Source organism: Athene noctua, chromosome 1 (assembly GCF_965140245.1).
Source record: "Athene noctua chromosome 1, bAthNoc1.hap1.1, whole genome shotgun sequence".
Taxonomy (NCBI): Eukaryota; Metazoa; Chordata; class Aves; order Strigiformes; family Strigidae; genus Athene; species Athene noctua.
Genome location: NC_134037.1, coordinates 77,224,251 through 77,240,943, shown reverse-complemented (window position 1 = coordinate 77,240,943; position 16,693 = coordinate 77,224,251). Strand labels below are relative to the sequence as shown.

General features: G+C 40.8%; 1 protein-coding gene across 1 annotated transcript in view; it reads left to right on the top strand.

Moving 5' to 3' along the window:
- PRKN (parkin RBR E3 ubiquitin protein ligase) overlaps positions 1 to 16,294 on the top strand; it is a 746,156-nt gene extending 729,862 nt beyond the window's left edge. The window contains exons 12-13 of the mRNA XM_074899316.1: positions 11,458 to 11,575; positions 15,565 to 16,294. Of these exons, the coding sequence (XP_074755417.1) occupies positions 11,458 to 11,575; positions 15,565 to 15,674 (228 nt within the window). The 3' untranslated portion in view covers positions 15,675 to 16,294. The remainder of the gene's footprint in view (positions 1 to 11,457; positions 11,576 to 15,564) is intronic.
- The last annotated feature ends 399 nt before the right edge of the window (positions 16,295 to 16,693 follow it).

The window sequence follows — 16,693 nt, the reverse complement described above, 5'->3', positions numbered from 1 at the left end:
CAGTGTAATGTGAAATTTTTTGCTGTTCCTGAAAAATTTCTGGTACTCTCAAAGAGCTGCTCCAGAATAGCTAAATGATAGTACCAGAATAACTCTTGCAGCTAAGCAAATCAGTTCCCCAGTATAGACAAGACTACCCAAAATTCGTTTAGACTCCAACTTAAGCTGAAGTTAATTGACAGGTCAGCCGCCTTTTCCTCTCTAAGAGAGCTGCACTAATTAAACTTTTCCACAAGGTGGAGATGTGCCACTAAAGGAATGTTTTCCCTCACTTTCTGTAACCAAGCCAGCGAACTGAGAGGTAGCTAAAACAAGGGAAGCCCAGGTGCTGGTGAGGTGTTGGTTTCATCCAGATAGCATCACTACAAAGCTATCCCGCAAACAACACTCCGTACAATGCACACAAAACATGCGTGGGGCGTATGTGGAAAGAAGGGCTTGCAGAACTGTTTTCATCTTTCTCTCACTGAGATTAATTTAAACATTTAACCACCAGCTTTCAGACTGTTTGTTCTGTTTGGCCCTCCCCTGCTAGGTGCACAACCCTGTGTGTCAGAGTTAGCTCGCTATTATTGTACTTCTTGTTGTGGCAGTGAGAAGGATTGTTTTATCTTTGATCATCATCTGTTTCAAGGTAGGAATAATACAATTCCAGGTTGTCTTCAGCTCCTGCAGTTTGACTCCTGTCCGGATCTTTCCATATCACTTATTTTAGAAACAGATCTTATTGTCACAACTCCTGCCACTCGGATTTCAGGGTCAACCAGACACACTACCACCAAAATGTTCCTCTCCAGAACTGGTGCAGGATATGTCGTCTCAGGAAAATACATTCTGTAAGAAAAATGCAGGATTTTACTTTAGCCTCTAGTGGTTAGAGCAGTGAAAGGACCTTCCGTTGTCTTCGCATTTCTGCAAATGCCTGCATGTCTCTGATGTTCCCAGTATGGGAGGAAACACTGGGGCAGGTTTAGGCCTAAATCAGTATGATAGAGATGAATATGGGGAACATAAAAAGTGTGAATGAGCTGGAAGAAAGGCCAAAAAGGAGCGTTGTTGTGGAGGAATTGGGTAACCGGAAGTGGATGGCAACATAGAGAGTGGGAAGAGCTGTGGTGCCACTCAAAGCAGTCCTCTTAATGGGCCTGTGTGCCAGGGCACTGCAAGGGCCATCTGCTCCCAAGGGTTCTCCATGGTCTGTTGGGGCAGGACCTGACACCTCCCTGAGGACAGGGATGGGCCAAAATTGTGGAAGGTGGGCCCACACATGTGCTCACAGCTGGGCAGGGCAGGGCTGTGGGGAGCTGGAGACTGGCTCTGCTGCGGTGCCACCCGGGCAGGGCTTGGTGGCCCCAGGGGCTGACATGGGCCATGAGCAGGGTGGGGACGTTCCCAAGGGGACTGAGCTGGGACAGCAAGGTCTGGCAGTGGCCTCAGAGCTTGACACCAATTTGGGAAGCCATGGAGAAGGAGATCCCTCAGAAAGAGAGGTAGAGACTGATAAAGGAGGCATTCAAGTGTCTTGAAAGCCAAGAGCTGATGGGAGGGACTGTGACCTGTCAGAGATATAGCGGAAGATCCAAAAAGAGGAGAAGAGAGAAGAAAGGCTATGAGATAACATGGGACAATTATGAGGGTCCAGGAAGCAGAAACAGTGGTGGTGAAAGGGGCCTGTGCTTGGCCAGATGTCAGAAGGAGTAAGGAGGAAGCCTGAGGCCAAGAGGTGGGAGCAGAGCTGGTGGGACTGTGAAAGGAGGGAGGGCAGGAGGGAGGGGAGAGTGAAGTCAGCTGGTGGGAGGAAGGAAGAGGGCAACCAGGGCTTCAGAGCACAAGAGGGACAAAGCACGAGCCACATGTCATGCTTAAGGCTATTCAAAATAAAGGGGTTTGAACCTTATAATGGTGGGAAGCTAGAGGGCATTGCTTGCTGCTTGGGGTAGAAAAGGCAAGCTCAGCAGCAGGCATGCCGAGAGTAGTCTAGCTTTAAATACTGGTGTGTTGTGATCTTTCAGATCTACGCACAGATATTGCAGGGTCCATTGGGATGGATAAAATGTTCTCTCTGTACTGAAATGTCCATTTTTAGCCCTGATAGGCCATTGAAAACTCTTTTTTAAGCATTTACTGGTGCAGGGCTGATTATTTTCCATCTCGGTGTGTAAATTACGTAATTTCAGGGAAAATAAAATTTATCTGTGGCAACTTCAGTTAAGAAGCTTTCTTTTAAAACCATTGCAGCCTCTTGGAGCTGTTTGAAGTTTGGGCTGAGAGAAATAATCATATTTGATGGATTAAAAAGCACAGTGTGTATGATGGAATCAATGACACACTAAAGGTGACTCCAGCCAGATTTAGGTTTAGCAATAACCACATAGTCTCTGCTATGTACACCACAAAAGCAAGTTTCCTGGCCCCTTCTAACCTCACCCACAGACTGCCTATGCTGGTGTGGATCTAGCCATAAACCAGCTTCCTCTGTAAGTCCCCAGCTTAAAATCAGCCTGCTTTCCTAGCACAAAACCTTTCTAGACAGTTTGCCTTTTAACAGGGTAAGTAATGCACCTTTCTGTTCACTAGCAACTGGACAATAAAATGTGACTACATGTTAGGTTTGAACATGTACAAAGTAGCTCCCAGGACTGTTTTGGTGCTGGGCATGTTGATAAGACACCTGCAAGGTAAACTGTAAGAGCAGTATCAATGACACTGATGTAAAAGTGGTGCATATGTAAATAAGTTAATAGAATGTGGGGCACAGAGACATAAAGGTTTGAAAAAAATGACACAAACTAGATGAAATGGGTTATAAAAAGGTATGTTTTAGAGATGGCTCTATGGACAGACTTTCCCCAAGATAGCTTTAAGCTGCTAATTATCTTGTCCTGCCAAGCCAATAAATGTGTGATTATAAAAATGTAACTGCTTTTTAGCAAGTTGCTTTTTCAGAAGTTGCTGTAAATTTAGTAAAGAGAAAAAAATTAAACATCATTATGTTTCTATAGTAGAGCTGTACACAAATCCCTCCAATAACCTGCATCCAAAGGCTTGAACCTAATGTCTAATTCATTGAATTAGACCTGATGTCTAATTCATTGTCCCACAAACCCAGTCTTTGAAGGAGTCAGGTGTAAATCTAGTTCATATAATTTGAACAAACTCCACTATTAACCCTAGGCCAGCAACAGCTGTAAACTGAAGCCTAGATGAAATGGTCATGGTGGCTGAAGTCTTAAAGCTTGCCCAGTGGTCTCTTCTGCTCCATGCTCCAACCCAAGCTCCTTAAAAATCCTGTCAGGCCATATCTAGTCTTAGTCCAAGCCAGTTCTAGCAACCCTGGCCCTGCAAACCATGCAATCCAGAAAAATTCATCACTAATCATGTATCTTTAGCTGCTGATACAGCTAAGAATTGTTACCAATTTCTTTCACACAGGATACAGAATAGGTTTTATGAATTTCCACCATTTTATTACACTGAAAATTTCATTACCTGCTAAAGGTGTTCATTTCAGACCAGGTTCATTGTATATGCAAAGTAAAATTTATTGTTAGTCTTAGCAAAGTTTTAGTAAGCTAATAAAAAAACTTTTAGTTCATTTACAATAACACTAGGACTTCTAGTTCAAATTATATAACGTTAAAATATCAGATATTCAAACTTTCTGGTAACAACCATTTCTCTGGTGTTATGTTTAACCTTCCACTGCCTCTCTGGGTCCTAGGCTCAATGGATTCAGTCTGGGATGGGCTGACATAGTAAGTCCTTTACCAGGAGGAGTATGATATCAATATTGATGGGATTTTAGCTTCTCACTGTATAGTCTGCTTGGGGTCACTTTTATATATTTGTTCATACACTCCTTCACTGGTCTGCAAGTCGATTCTGGATCCAAATTTACTATATATGGTGCATTTTACCTAAGTCAGTTATGTCTTTGTTCTCTTTGTGTCCCTAAGACTGTTTTTACCCAGCTCTCAAGGCTGCATTTGGGTAACTGGACCACTGGAGAGTTGTTCACAGCACTGGAGCCTCCTATATCATCCTGTGCTTATGCTTTCAAGGCCTGTGCTATCATCCCATGCCTTTACTCCTCTGCACAGCATATTATTGCAGGGTCAGAGACAGTTCATTCTGCCTGTAGTACCTATACTTGTCATTGCTGTCTGTTAGTTATGAAAACACACGTAACATTGTTAAACCACACAATTATACCAAATTATACAAAAGCAAAAGCAAAATAGGTAATAGTTACATGGTCATTAGATAATTGCTATCACTTGCTAAAGCAAATCTCTAGGCAGACCAAGACAATTCCAGAGAAAGCCTGATGGGTCCTGAGGCCTGTGGTGCTGGCTTGGCACAAAGGCTGTGGCCTCTTACAGGAAACAGCAACAGCATTTTTACTGAGCCACAAGCAACATGTTCTAAACCTTCATCTACAATCTTTTTTAGTGTAAGTTTGTAGCTAGTGCTGTAAAACTTAACTTCAATCCACTCCAAACCTGTGGGGTGGTGCCTGTCCCAGCTGTAGCCTTAAACACGGGGCCTCAGCCACCCAAATCCCAAAGCCTATCCCCAAACCTACCACCTTCAAATCAAACTTCAGCGGCTTGTTATTTGGGACCCAGTCCTTACAGTACTCAGGTAGTTAATGCAGGATCCTGATACTAACTTTGCTCTTCTGCCACTGGCAGTTTAATTCATATCCAGAATCCCTGTCAGCCTGGGAACCCATCAGACCAAATCAAAAGTAGTGCAGTGCCTCTGCTGAGTCAGTGCGAACCTGATCCTGTTCATCAGCACATGTCACCTGGGCCCTGACTGCAGCCCTAAGTGTAGTTTTGGGGCTCAAACCTAACTCAGTCATCAGTTCTCAGGCAAACGATCAGCTCTGAAGCAGACCCATTTGATCACTTCCCAGAAATGCTTTTTGCTTCACAGGTGAGGCATAAAAGCACACCCATGTGCATGCACATACCCAGAAAAGCCCGTCACATCACCTGGCACCCTGCTGAAGTCTTGTCATGTAGTTCCTGGAAAAGCTCCCAGCTCACTTGGGCTGCAGGTGAACCCTTCAGCCCACCTTTTCTTCCCATTGCCTCATGTATGCAGGTCTCAAAGTTGCCAGTAGGTGGTATAAAATATACAGATATTGCTTGCCAGGCTTCCCTTTCCATCTGCTGAACAACATCTGTCTAACCTCTTGTGGCTGTAGATTCCCAGCAAGCATGTAGGGTTGTGCAGCCTGGTCTCCACGTAGGTGGCGGTTTGTTGTAATTATGCAGCAGAACATAGTGGCCCACTGTGAGCACAAAATATTTCAGAATTGGATTTTAATGTAGAATTCCCAGATAAAGGTGCTTTCAAAATGTCCTTAGCTGCATTATTGTAATGCTAAGATATGAAATATTGAGCTAACACTTCATGAAAATCAGGCCTGGTGCAATGTACTTTTCACAGTATTGCTGTGGAGTTGAAAAACTATGTAATGTGCGTATTAAATTGTAACACAAAGATATAATGCTGAAAAAATTATGGAGTTACATAAGTCCCTGATTTTCTGTGTGATGGAAGCAGCAAGCTCCTTTTTTGCTTGAACCTTCAGTGAAGGGTGAGTTGTTAGAGAAAACATACGTATTATACTAGACTTCACAGTTATATGACCTTCAGAATTGGTTCTTGGTTACCAGTGTTTTGTGTTTATGCTCTAAATATTGCAAATATCACTTTCAGAATTGTTCCTTCACTGTTTCAGCAAACTTTCCCTACTGCTTTTAGATGGAAAACAGAAGGTGAGGTATTTGAAATGATGTACTACAGGCAAGAGTTAAAATGAGAAACACACAGCATTTCTGTGGAAACTTCTTTCTCTGTTTGAAAGAGGGGGGAAATTAATCAAAATGATAAATAGTAAATGCTGACCACAAAACCCATTAATTATTTCACTGCATTTTAGTGAAAGAAAAAGCTACTGAAGAGGTTCATCATACATATCATCTTTCAATGAGTCCTGACTCACAGTAAGAAATGTGGAACGTCTATTATTAGACCATTGATTTTTTTTTCCATCAGATAAATTTAAGAAGTTAAATAAAACATGGCTGTACAAAAAAAAAAAAAAAAAAAAAAAAAGGCACACCTAGCTTGATCTCTAAAGTATCCTAAACAATTGGAAAAGAAACTGAGGCTCAAGTGTTTAGTAGCTGGTAAATTCACAATGTCAAGCTCAGGACATTTCAACCCACAGATGCCTAATTAAAGGAGCAAGAAAAATAACTATTACCAGGAAATGTCCTGTAAAATTAATCTCTATGTTATAAATAAAGATGCACCAGAGGAAATCTGAGAATAGATCGTAACTCTCTGTCAATCAGAAATAGATGGGAGCTACAGAGAGAAAATTTTAGCTTTCCTATTTTGGGCAGCAATAAAGTAAAAAGATGTGATAGGCTGCTTTTGTTTATGAAGTTAAGGTGACAGTCATTTGCAGCCATGTTGTCACTTACAGGAGAGGATGTGTTCTCTATTCCACTCGTAGAGAGCAGTTATACAAGAATGACCTGTATGTGATTAGGTTTTCTGCTTTAGAGCAGTGTAAATTCAATATTCACCAGCTACCTGAATTGAATTCATGATATGAACAGCCCGACATGCAGTGAGAACCTTGATGTGCAGTCTCACCAAACCAGAGTGCTCTGATTTTATTTAGTAAAAGTCTCTTTCATCTTGCATCAGACACAATATCCTGTGCATATCCCTTTGATTTTAGCCCATTGCTGTCATCACAAAGCAGCTCTTTTTTATGGCAGAATTCCCTAGGCACACCAGACAAATTGGCTCACACAAAGCTGCTTTATGTGAATTTAACTGGATCACCGTGGTACTGACACCTCTATTTTTCCTGTGCGTGAAACATATTCCCATTGATGAATATCTTTCCTGTTCTTAATCTGTAGCTATATTTTAATGTTTTGATTAGCCCAAATATATCTCTAGACTAGAACACTACTCCCATAGCTATGCACACCTCTCTTAGTGAGATTTTGAATTCTTAATTTACTCAAATAATGCATTTTTTTCTATAAGCCTCTCTAGCCTATCTAGTGCCCTAGACATCTGCTATTTTTTCTCCCACAACTGAGGTAAAAGACACCACTAAACACAAAAGGAGGTTAATTCATGTGAACATGTTCATAAGACAGCCCAGTAGAAGCTGAGAAAACAAAATAAATCTAAGTTGGACTGTAACCATCAGTTGCAGATCAGGCTTCAACAGATGAGGCTGCTTTTGCTTAGAACTCTAGCCCAAAATAATTAGTGGGCTGTGTTAATCTAAATCTTATGGTGGGTTGAAGATTGTTTTATGTACAATGAATTATTCTTTGTCTTCCTTTCAAACGCTTTCAAATATCCAGAGGTGTTCTCACATTTGTGATAGAAAATGAGTAATACTTTCCATTTTGAGACATCTAAGCCTTTTTAAAGTGCCATATTTCATATAAAGTAATAATTTTACACATTTCTTTTTTTAAAGAAAAAACCCCACAGCATCATTTTTGCAAGGAAATTTAACTTAAAACCAAGCACTGCTGATCAAAAGAAAAGGTATTTCTAATTTAAAGGAAGTTGCACTAGGATCCATTATTTAAAGTTATGCATGACCAGCTTTCTTGCTTATCAGTAAGGAATTAAACACCAAGAGCAAACAAGCAGGAGTCCAGAAATTACATTCACTACAGCTAAGGACAACATAATGTTAACAGCTTCATATTCTATTCTAAATCACGGGTCTTCAGTTTTTTGGTGTTGGCAAATGCTAGGCAAAATAAGCATGATATAAAAGAAGTGTGCTTACATAAGCCAGTATATAATGCAGTGGATGTCAGAATTTAACATTATATATCTAATGCTTCCAGTATTTTGAACAAGAAGTTTTGCCATAAATGTTTTTAATCTGGATGGTACTGCTTAGCTGCTGACTGTGAACACATACTTCATTTACTTTATATAGTTCTACCAACAAGTTGATGTGTGTCCTATTACCTGAATGAGACGCTGCTTTAAGGACACTTTATTATTTCTATTTCAGGATGCTTTCTGTCTCTGTAGGACTTTTCTGGTACTGCCTGATATTGATTAACTGCACAAAAAGCTTTCCATGTACATGTTCTTGTATCACTGTGTGATGCTCAGCAGTCTCTGTGAACTCTTTATCCCTGTTAGTTTTTCCAAAGGATTCAGCATAGAGACAGAATAGAAGTAAATCTACGTCCTTCAGTTTGACCCGGAGATGATAACAAGACAGACTTTTTCCCCTGTCTCACTGAGGGAATATTGCAGAGGGGATGTTGAAAAATGCTTGCAACAGCTGTTACTGTAGCTTCCTGTTATTTATGGATATTCACTCCTGGTCATAATGTGCAGCACAATTGAGAATCAAAACAATTATTCATGAAGTGGAATCTAGTAGCTCTTCACTAGTGCTGGGACAAATATTTTGTAATAATTGGGAAACTAGAGCATATTGTTTGGGGTCAGCATCACAAATGATCAAAGTCTCCTTTTCCTCAGCGACCTGACATGTGATGCACACCTGGAGCATCTCTGAACTTCCTACCAAGACCAGGCAGGCCAACTAAAGTGAAAGCCACCTCTGCTTGGTAGACCTGCTCTATTACCTAGGCCATTGTCAAGGAAATTAGGTTTGCTAGATTAGGACAAAAAAACCCGTGAATCAAATAGGCAATGGTAATGGAGAACTTTCACCTTTCCTTTATTGTTTGAAGAAGAAATGCAGATAAATATATGTATGCTTTTGGTCATTGTATATGGAGCTCTAAGTAAAGGACATGAACACGGGAGGTGCATAGATCTGTATGGTATGATTTCTTTACGAATTGGAGGGACTCCATCACTGTACCATTTCTCTGCTTTTGCTTCCTGCAGCAGGAAGATTTTCACTTAGCATTCAGCAAGACTGGGCATAGGAGAGGTGTTTCAGTTCTAAAGGGCTGAAAATCTCATTCTGCTGCATCTATTTCATTCTAGAATTTTTGCAATGGAAAATATTAATATAATAATTCACCCTGATGTTTTCAGCAATTTTCTTGGTAAATTGCATATGTGTGGTTTGAAGTCGTTTATTTTAGTTATTCCTAAACTCTCCCAAGTTTGTATTTGTTTTCAGAACTAAGATCAAGTATCTTTATACAAAGCAAATTAGCAATTTGGCATGTGAAATTTTGCATCAGTGTCATTTACTATTATGGCACAACAAAGACATGAAGATGGAGGGGAAAGTGTGTTTCCAAGTACTGAACCACACAGTTTGGATGTGGACTATTTGGGAAAAACAGAGACACCCTGAGGTTTTTCTGGGTTGACTACAGAAAATAAAGTAGTTCTAGTCTTCTCATGTAGCTATTATTCAGGACAGAATAGCAACGTTTTGTCACTGCTATACTGACTTTCATCTTGACGTCTTGAATCATCTGTATGGATGTTAAGTGATTAATTCCCATTACAATGAGATGAAATTAATATAATCTTCTTTCTGTTATTGGGCAAAATGAGGCCCAGGTCCAGCATTCACTACTCTCCCCATCTTGTTTTCAGGTCTCTCTGAGTTAGCTCAAATTGCTTGCTAAAGTCATCCTTCCTTAAAGATCAAGGTGTTGCAAGATCAATAGTAGATTATGTTCTTTGCTATTAGCCTGAGCAGCTTTTTCCATTTCCCAGAATTTACTAATGTGCTGTTGTATAGAGGTCATCCTTTTGCTGAATTGCTGAATAATCCAGCAGGGTGCAGGGCCGAGTTCCCTCTCCAAAAGCAGAGAGACAAAGGTAAAAATCACTTCTAGGATACAGCTGAGAATACTTTGTTCACTTTTGTCACCTCTACATCAAAAATATTAGCAAATTGAGGAGTATTAACTGAGGAACAACAAAAGGGATTCAAGGGCTGAGGAGACTCATGTAGGTAGTAAAATAAAATAAATAATACCATAAACACATTTTTGAGGTTTCCTGATTAAAAGAGCCTGTTTTGTTTGGGTTTTTTTTATACGCATATTTCAATGGCCATCAGATGAGCTAGAAACAAATTTCTGCAAATGCTGTTATTTGTTATTCCATTTTAATGCGTGTGACTTCAGCCAAGAAATAAAATCTAGGTCTTACTGACACTTCAGCAACTCACAGGTTTTATCAGAACTAGCTGAGTGGAAATCAAGATGAATTATGGCAGTGTTACATGTTTAAAAGTTGGGTCAATTTTTTTTCTCTGTCTTATTAGAAATAAATATCTAAAGAAATTATCCATGTAAATAAATATTAAAAGTCTATCTACATAATCACCTACAAGTATTTAGAAGGTATACACAAAGAAGTTAGGGGAATTTTTACAAAGGTTATAATTTAGTGTAAGCTCATTATTTTCCCACATGCTTGGAAAAAAACACATTACAACTGGAAGGAGCAGAACTTCAAGGCTGGAACTTACATACATTGTTTACAGCTACTACTCACATAGTTGCCAAGCTTGTGTGATAGAAATGACCTAAGGCACTGCCATCTCTTTTGTCCTTGTACTATCATTTTAGGTAGGAAATTGCCAAGTAGGACACTTGTGTAGATTATGTAATTTCGTCCCAGTCATAAATAGGACAAATACAGGAGTCCCTCTTAAAACACTCTTCATGCTGACTTTTTTCATCTGTGTCGTTCTATCTGGAGAGCTACTTGCTTTCATTGTTCACTGTGTTGGTTTTTTTCAATTTTTCTCCAAAATTTTTTTTGTTTTTAAGGCCTCTCAAATTTATATTGATTTATGTCTGAATGAAATCTATACCTCTGAAACAAAATAGTATGTTTTATTATGAAAAGACAGTTTCCTTCCAGGAACCCTACCATTCTGCATTAACAAGTGTTGCATTGCCTTGGTGTTTTTGCTTTTCTTGCAAGAAAGGCTTTAATCCCTGAAGCAGAATCAAACCTACATTCTCTAACATGTCATGTCTCAGCCAGGTTCATCTGACTCCTGCTTCACCTTGCCTTTTGCTTTACCTGCCTCTGTGCATTTGCAGCACAGCTTGATGCCCCCTGTGTCCTCCTGCCAGGGCTTTGCCTGCTCGTCAGAGCAGAGAGAAGTGGGGAGGGCACAGCCTGTGCTGCAGCTGAAGGTAGGATGGACCCCCAGGATGGCACACACTCCAGCTGCAGCAGCTCCCCCCGCCACTCTGCAGCCCAGGATCTAACCCAGTATATGTGTTGTGCACACTGGGAGAAAAGTTTGCATTTCAAGCAAAAATTTTCCATCTCTCACAAAGTCCAGCCTACCTGGCCTTGCAGTCACTCCTGGTTCTCGTGGGTAAACAGTTACCACTTCAGTGTAGACACCATGCCCCAGCACCACCTTTCAGCATTGTGCTCATAGGTGTATTTCCTCTCTCTTTGCAGGGATATGTAGTTGATGAACATGCAGCCATGCAAGCTCGATGGGAAGAGGCATCTAGAGAAACAATCAAGAAGACAACCAAGCCATGCCCCAGCTGCAATATTCCAGTAGAAAAAAATGGTAAATTTGTTAGATATCTTGTACTTAACTGTCCTTTAAAATTATTTTGACAATATAAATGTATGAATGTTCACATGTACATATGCTCACTATTATTCCAAGAGAGGGAGAGTGCAAAGAGCTGTCACTTTAAATTATCTTGAAATCACTAAATCTAAATCACTTAGTTCTAAAGCCACTAATTAAGCATCACAAAATACCCAGCTATTATATAGAGAGGAAAACTGAAGCACAGAGACACTGGATGTAGCATTCATATGACTGAATGTCCAGCTAATTTTCTAAATTTTCCATTGTCACTGGAAAAAACAGACATTTGTAGGGCAAAACTCATCTCATGACAAAACAAAATATGTATCTAATGTAGGCCAAAAGAATTGCACCTAAAAGTGCAGTATGGGGAATTAGTCCTTCTGTAGATGTCTACGCAGTATATACCTGAATTCAGATGAGATTAATCTCAACCCAGTGACATGCCCACAGCAGAAGAGCAAGTCACAGGAAGAAATATGAGCCCTGACAAACTCGTTGCACTAATCAGTGCTTACCACATAGGAAGAAGAGTAATCTGCTGGCACTGGAGTGGTTAAAATGGGGACTCTAAAATAGGTTCATGCGGTTCCAAGATTTAATTGTATTTATGTTAATTAATCAAAATGTATATAAATGCTTGCCTAAATATTATACAAATATTAAGTATAGAGGATGCTTCTCAGTTTTGTGGTATCACTTATTCAAGCGGGATGCTGAAAATGCCAAATAAGACACTGTAAACTGCAAGGAGAGAACACTTCAAGCAGTGCTACCACGGAAATATTACTGAGGAAGAAATAGGACAAAATCCTGAAATCTGGGGTTTGATGAAAGAAAAGAAGGCAGTTGGCAGATGGAAAGTGGGAGCCTTCTTCAAGCACAAGAAGCAGAAGGAAAGAAAGCATGAATTCAAGAGTGGGAAGGTGAGAAAAGATTTGGCAAAGTGTAGAGAGCAAGGTAGGCAGCAGAAGAGATAACAGAGGGGTAGGTCAGAAAAATTATTTACAGACTTGTAAAGCAGGCTGGAAAACGGAAGTTTGAACTGGATTAGAAATAGACAAATAATAATTGTGACTATTAATACTTAATAGTTTGTGCACAGCCAAACAAAAAAAAACCTTCTGGGCAGGCTGGAAGCAGCGCTAGAACCTTTACTTTCTCTTAGACTCTGCTACAAAATCTTTACTGTTAAATTACAGGCAGTTGTCACTTGTCACAAACAGGATATCCCTATTTGACACCATTTACACAACTCCCACTAATGTTTAAGGAAGTTGCTTGTAAAATTCCCCAATGTATCAAAAAGGAAATAAAGGCCATTATACTTTTTATCTTTGAAAGAAAATATTTATTGAAAATGGATAATAAGCAGGAAAGTATCTTTCCTTGCTTATAGCCTGGCTCATGTCAGAACAGTGCCTCTTGATGCAAAATGCCAAAGTTACAGCAGCAGGCTCGAAATGTATCGACACACAGGAACTGGCTGATGGTGCTGCCATTCAGAGAGACCTCATCAGGCTGGGAAATGGGCTGAGAGAAACCTCATGAAGTTCAACAAAGGGAAATGCACTGGTAGATGTCGGGGGCCAACCTGATGGAAAGGACCTGCTGGGCTGCAAGGACCTGCATGAGCTAGCAACATGCCCTTCCAGCAAAGGTGGCCAACAGCATCCTGGTCTGCATTAGGAAGAACATCACGAGCAGGTTGAGGGAGGTGATCCTTTCCCTCTGCTCAGCCCTGGTGAGACACATTGAGAGTGGTGGATTCAGTTCTGAGCTTCCCTGTACAAGAGAGATGTGGATTGGAGAGAGTCCAATGAAGGGCTACAAAGATGATAAAATGACTGCTTAAATAAATACCTGACAGCGGGAGCAAAGAAGACAGAGCCAGACTGTTCTCAGTGGTGCCCACTGAAAAGACAGAAGGCAATGGGCATAAAGGAGAACACAGGAAATTCTGTTTAAACATAAGAAAATTATTTTTACCATGTAGGTGGTTAAAGACTGGAACTGGTTGCCGAGAAAGAGCCTCCATTCTAGGATACATTCAAAACCCAACTGGACACAACCCTGAGCACCCTATTTTAGTTGACCCTGCTTTGAGCAGTGCAGTTTGGACTGGATGATCTCTGAAGGTACTTTCCCACCGCAGTGATTCTGTGAATTAAGGTGTGAAGCTTAAAAAGTGCAGTGCTTGCTTTCTTCTCTGGTCATGGGCACTGCACGTGCCAGCTTCTAGGCTGACATCTGTAAACTGAAACAAGCACTTCATTTCTGCCTAAGTACAGCTGGTGTCAAGAGGCTGGCAGCTGTACACCAAAGTCTACCAACAGGCCTCATTTGGGAGGAGTACACTGACTCCACACAAGAGAATAATTCTTCCTTCCCTCCCCAAGTGTTTCTGCAGACAGCGTCTCTTATAAAGGCAGTGACAATGCTGATAACTTTTCTGTAATAGTCTATATTTCTCTATGTCAGTAACTTTTCTATAATAGCCTGTATAGCTGTAGGCATTGTAGAATACTTCTACATGCCAATAACTTTTCTGTAATAGCCAAAGTGAAAGAGCAAAACACTTTCCCATAGCTCAATTCCCAATCTGAGTGAGTTTAAACACACATCCACGTCCCTCAGAGGACTGCTGTACTCACAAAGCTTTAGGCCACGTTGCTTGCAGCACTCTCTACTCTGCTGATCTCCGCTGCCATGTAGCAGAGAATAACATGGTTTATGTAGCTCAGCAGGTAGAGCACACATTTGACAGAGGGTGCCTACTGGGGTTTGAGTTCTGCTCCAGGACTGAGATGCGTTATACCCTGTGATGGCTTAATACAGATTGTAAGAGAGGATTGGATCTAAACCTTAAGTATAACATGGAGGCAGGCCATTGGTACGCTTACATTTAAATAAAATAAAAATGTCTGCTGAATTGCATCTCTTACACAAAGATACAAACTGACAAACGGGCCTTGCCATCCCAGCTTGTTTTCTCTGTCAGAAAAAGCAGACAGGCCTATTTTAACAAACCGGTTCTTGTGTCTCCTGCTGGTTTTATCTTCTGAGAATCATTCTGGAGTGGCATTTGTAAGAAAAGGTGGTGTAAGGGTAGCAGGTCATACAGTAGGGAACATACACTCCCTGTACCGCATATCACCATCTGCAGTCAAACCAAGATGACATTTCAGCATTTCTTTACCCTGCATGCTTTTCTTTCAATTTGAATTATACAAGAGACCTCTTTGTGTGGTAAGCAACATAATTTCTATTTGTTGTATAATTTCTATTTGTTCTATTAGATTGTATTTCTCTAATGACCTTTGATGATGTTAATGTTTTATATATTACAAAATAAACATTTGATCAAGGTTGTAAACAGAGAGATTAAAGCTGCTCTCACAGTATGGGCAAGTAAGAAACCCAACACACAGGAAACACTGATGCAATCAAAAGGCTGCTTCGGATACTAAGAAGGTCAAATCAACTTAAATTACTAATGTAAGTTTGATATAATCAGCAGTCAGCCACCAAAGTCTGTGTCTCCCTCTTTGCAAATCTCTCAGTTGTTGAATCCAAATTCAAAAAAGAATTTACTTTTGTTCAACTTCTGGCTCACAGCTGGGCTAAGGTAGAGGAACAGACACCCTCATGACTGCCTTGAGACGCCACAGACTGTCATCACTTTTCCCTTCCCTAGCGCAGTCTCTTTCAATTTCAGACAGGACTGCAGTTCCTACTCCTGCCAGTCTCTCAAGTGAGACCAGTACCTTCCCCCCCCCTCCCACTGTGAAGAGAGTGAGTAGCCTAGGGAAAGTATTCCTCAGGTTTGTACTTCTCTTTTATTAAGTATTTGGTTAGTAAATGAATGCCTAAGAAAGTTGGTTTTAACACTTTTAATTGTTGATTAATATCTCTAAGTGTCTGCCAAGTACCAAAGTCATTCTGTTGCTATTTTGCAGGTGGCTGCATGCACATGAAATGTCCTCGCCCTCAGTGCAGATTTGAGTGGTGCTGGAACTGTGGCCTGGAGTGGAACAGAACCTGCATGGGAGATCACTGGTTTGACTAGTGGTGCTGAGGCTGGCCTGTGTTGTTGTTAAAGCTTGTTTTCATTGAGGCCAAATTCTGAACTCCTTGCTCAAACAAAATTCCCTGTGGTTTCAGGGACACGGAGTTCAGAAGTTGGCCCAGATTGTTGTTTTTTGCTTTCTTGAATATGCAATCATACCAAAATCATATTGAAGTTATGCCAAGGGTTTTAAATCCACTAAGTAAAAAGAGTAATTGTTTCAATGGACAGGCTTGCTCATCATGGTACAAAGAGGGGTAAATGACACCTTTCTGAACTTCTGCAGTCTGTCAGCATGGAGAGCAGACAGTGTTACCATGAGGAACTTTGCTTGACATTTCTAGGCAGGAATCTGCAACTCTTGCAGGAGAGATCAGTCTGCATGTGAGTGTGTGAGCGTCAAGGAGGGTGGAGGATGTTCCCTGCATCAGCTGTTTTTTTCTTTGACCACTCCTTTGCTCATTCAGCACAATTTTTGATTTTGAGGCAGTATTTCTTAACAGCTTTTTTGGCAGAGAGAAGACAGTGGTTCTTCAATGTTTTCTCAGGGTTCCTTCCTAACAGGTTTTCTGTAGGGGTCTTGCTTTCAAACCAAATTCTCATATAAACATCCAGCTTTATGCCGAATGTGTGCTTGTGTATTTGTAATGTACAACACAAATCACAGAATCATCTAGGTTGGAAAAGACCTTGAAGATCATCCAGTCCAACCATTAACCTAACACTGACAGTTCCCAACTACACCACACCCCTAAGTGCTATGTCAACTCTTAAACACCTCCAGGGATGGGGACTCCACCACCTCCCTGGGCAGCCCATTCCAACGCCTAACAACCCGCTCTGTAAAGAAATACTTCCTGACATCTAGTCTAAACTTTCCCTGGTGCAACTTGAGGCCATTCCCTCTTGTCCTGTCACTTGTAACTTGGTTAAAGAGACTCATCCCCAGCTCTCTGCAACCTCCTTTCAGGGAGCTGTAGAGGGCAATGAGGTCTCCCCTCAGCCTCCTCTTCTCCAGA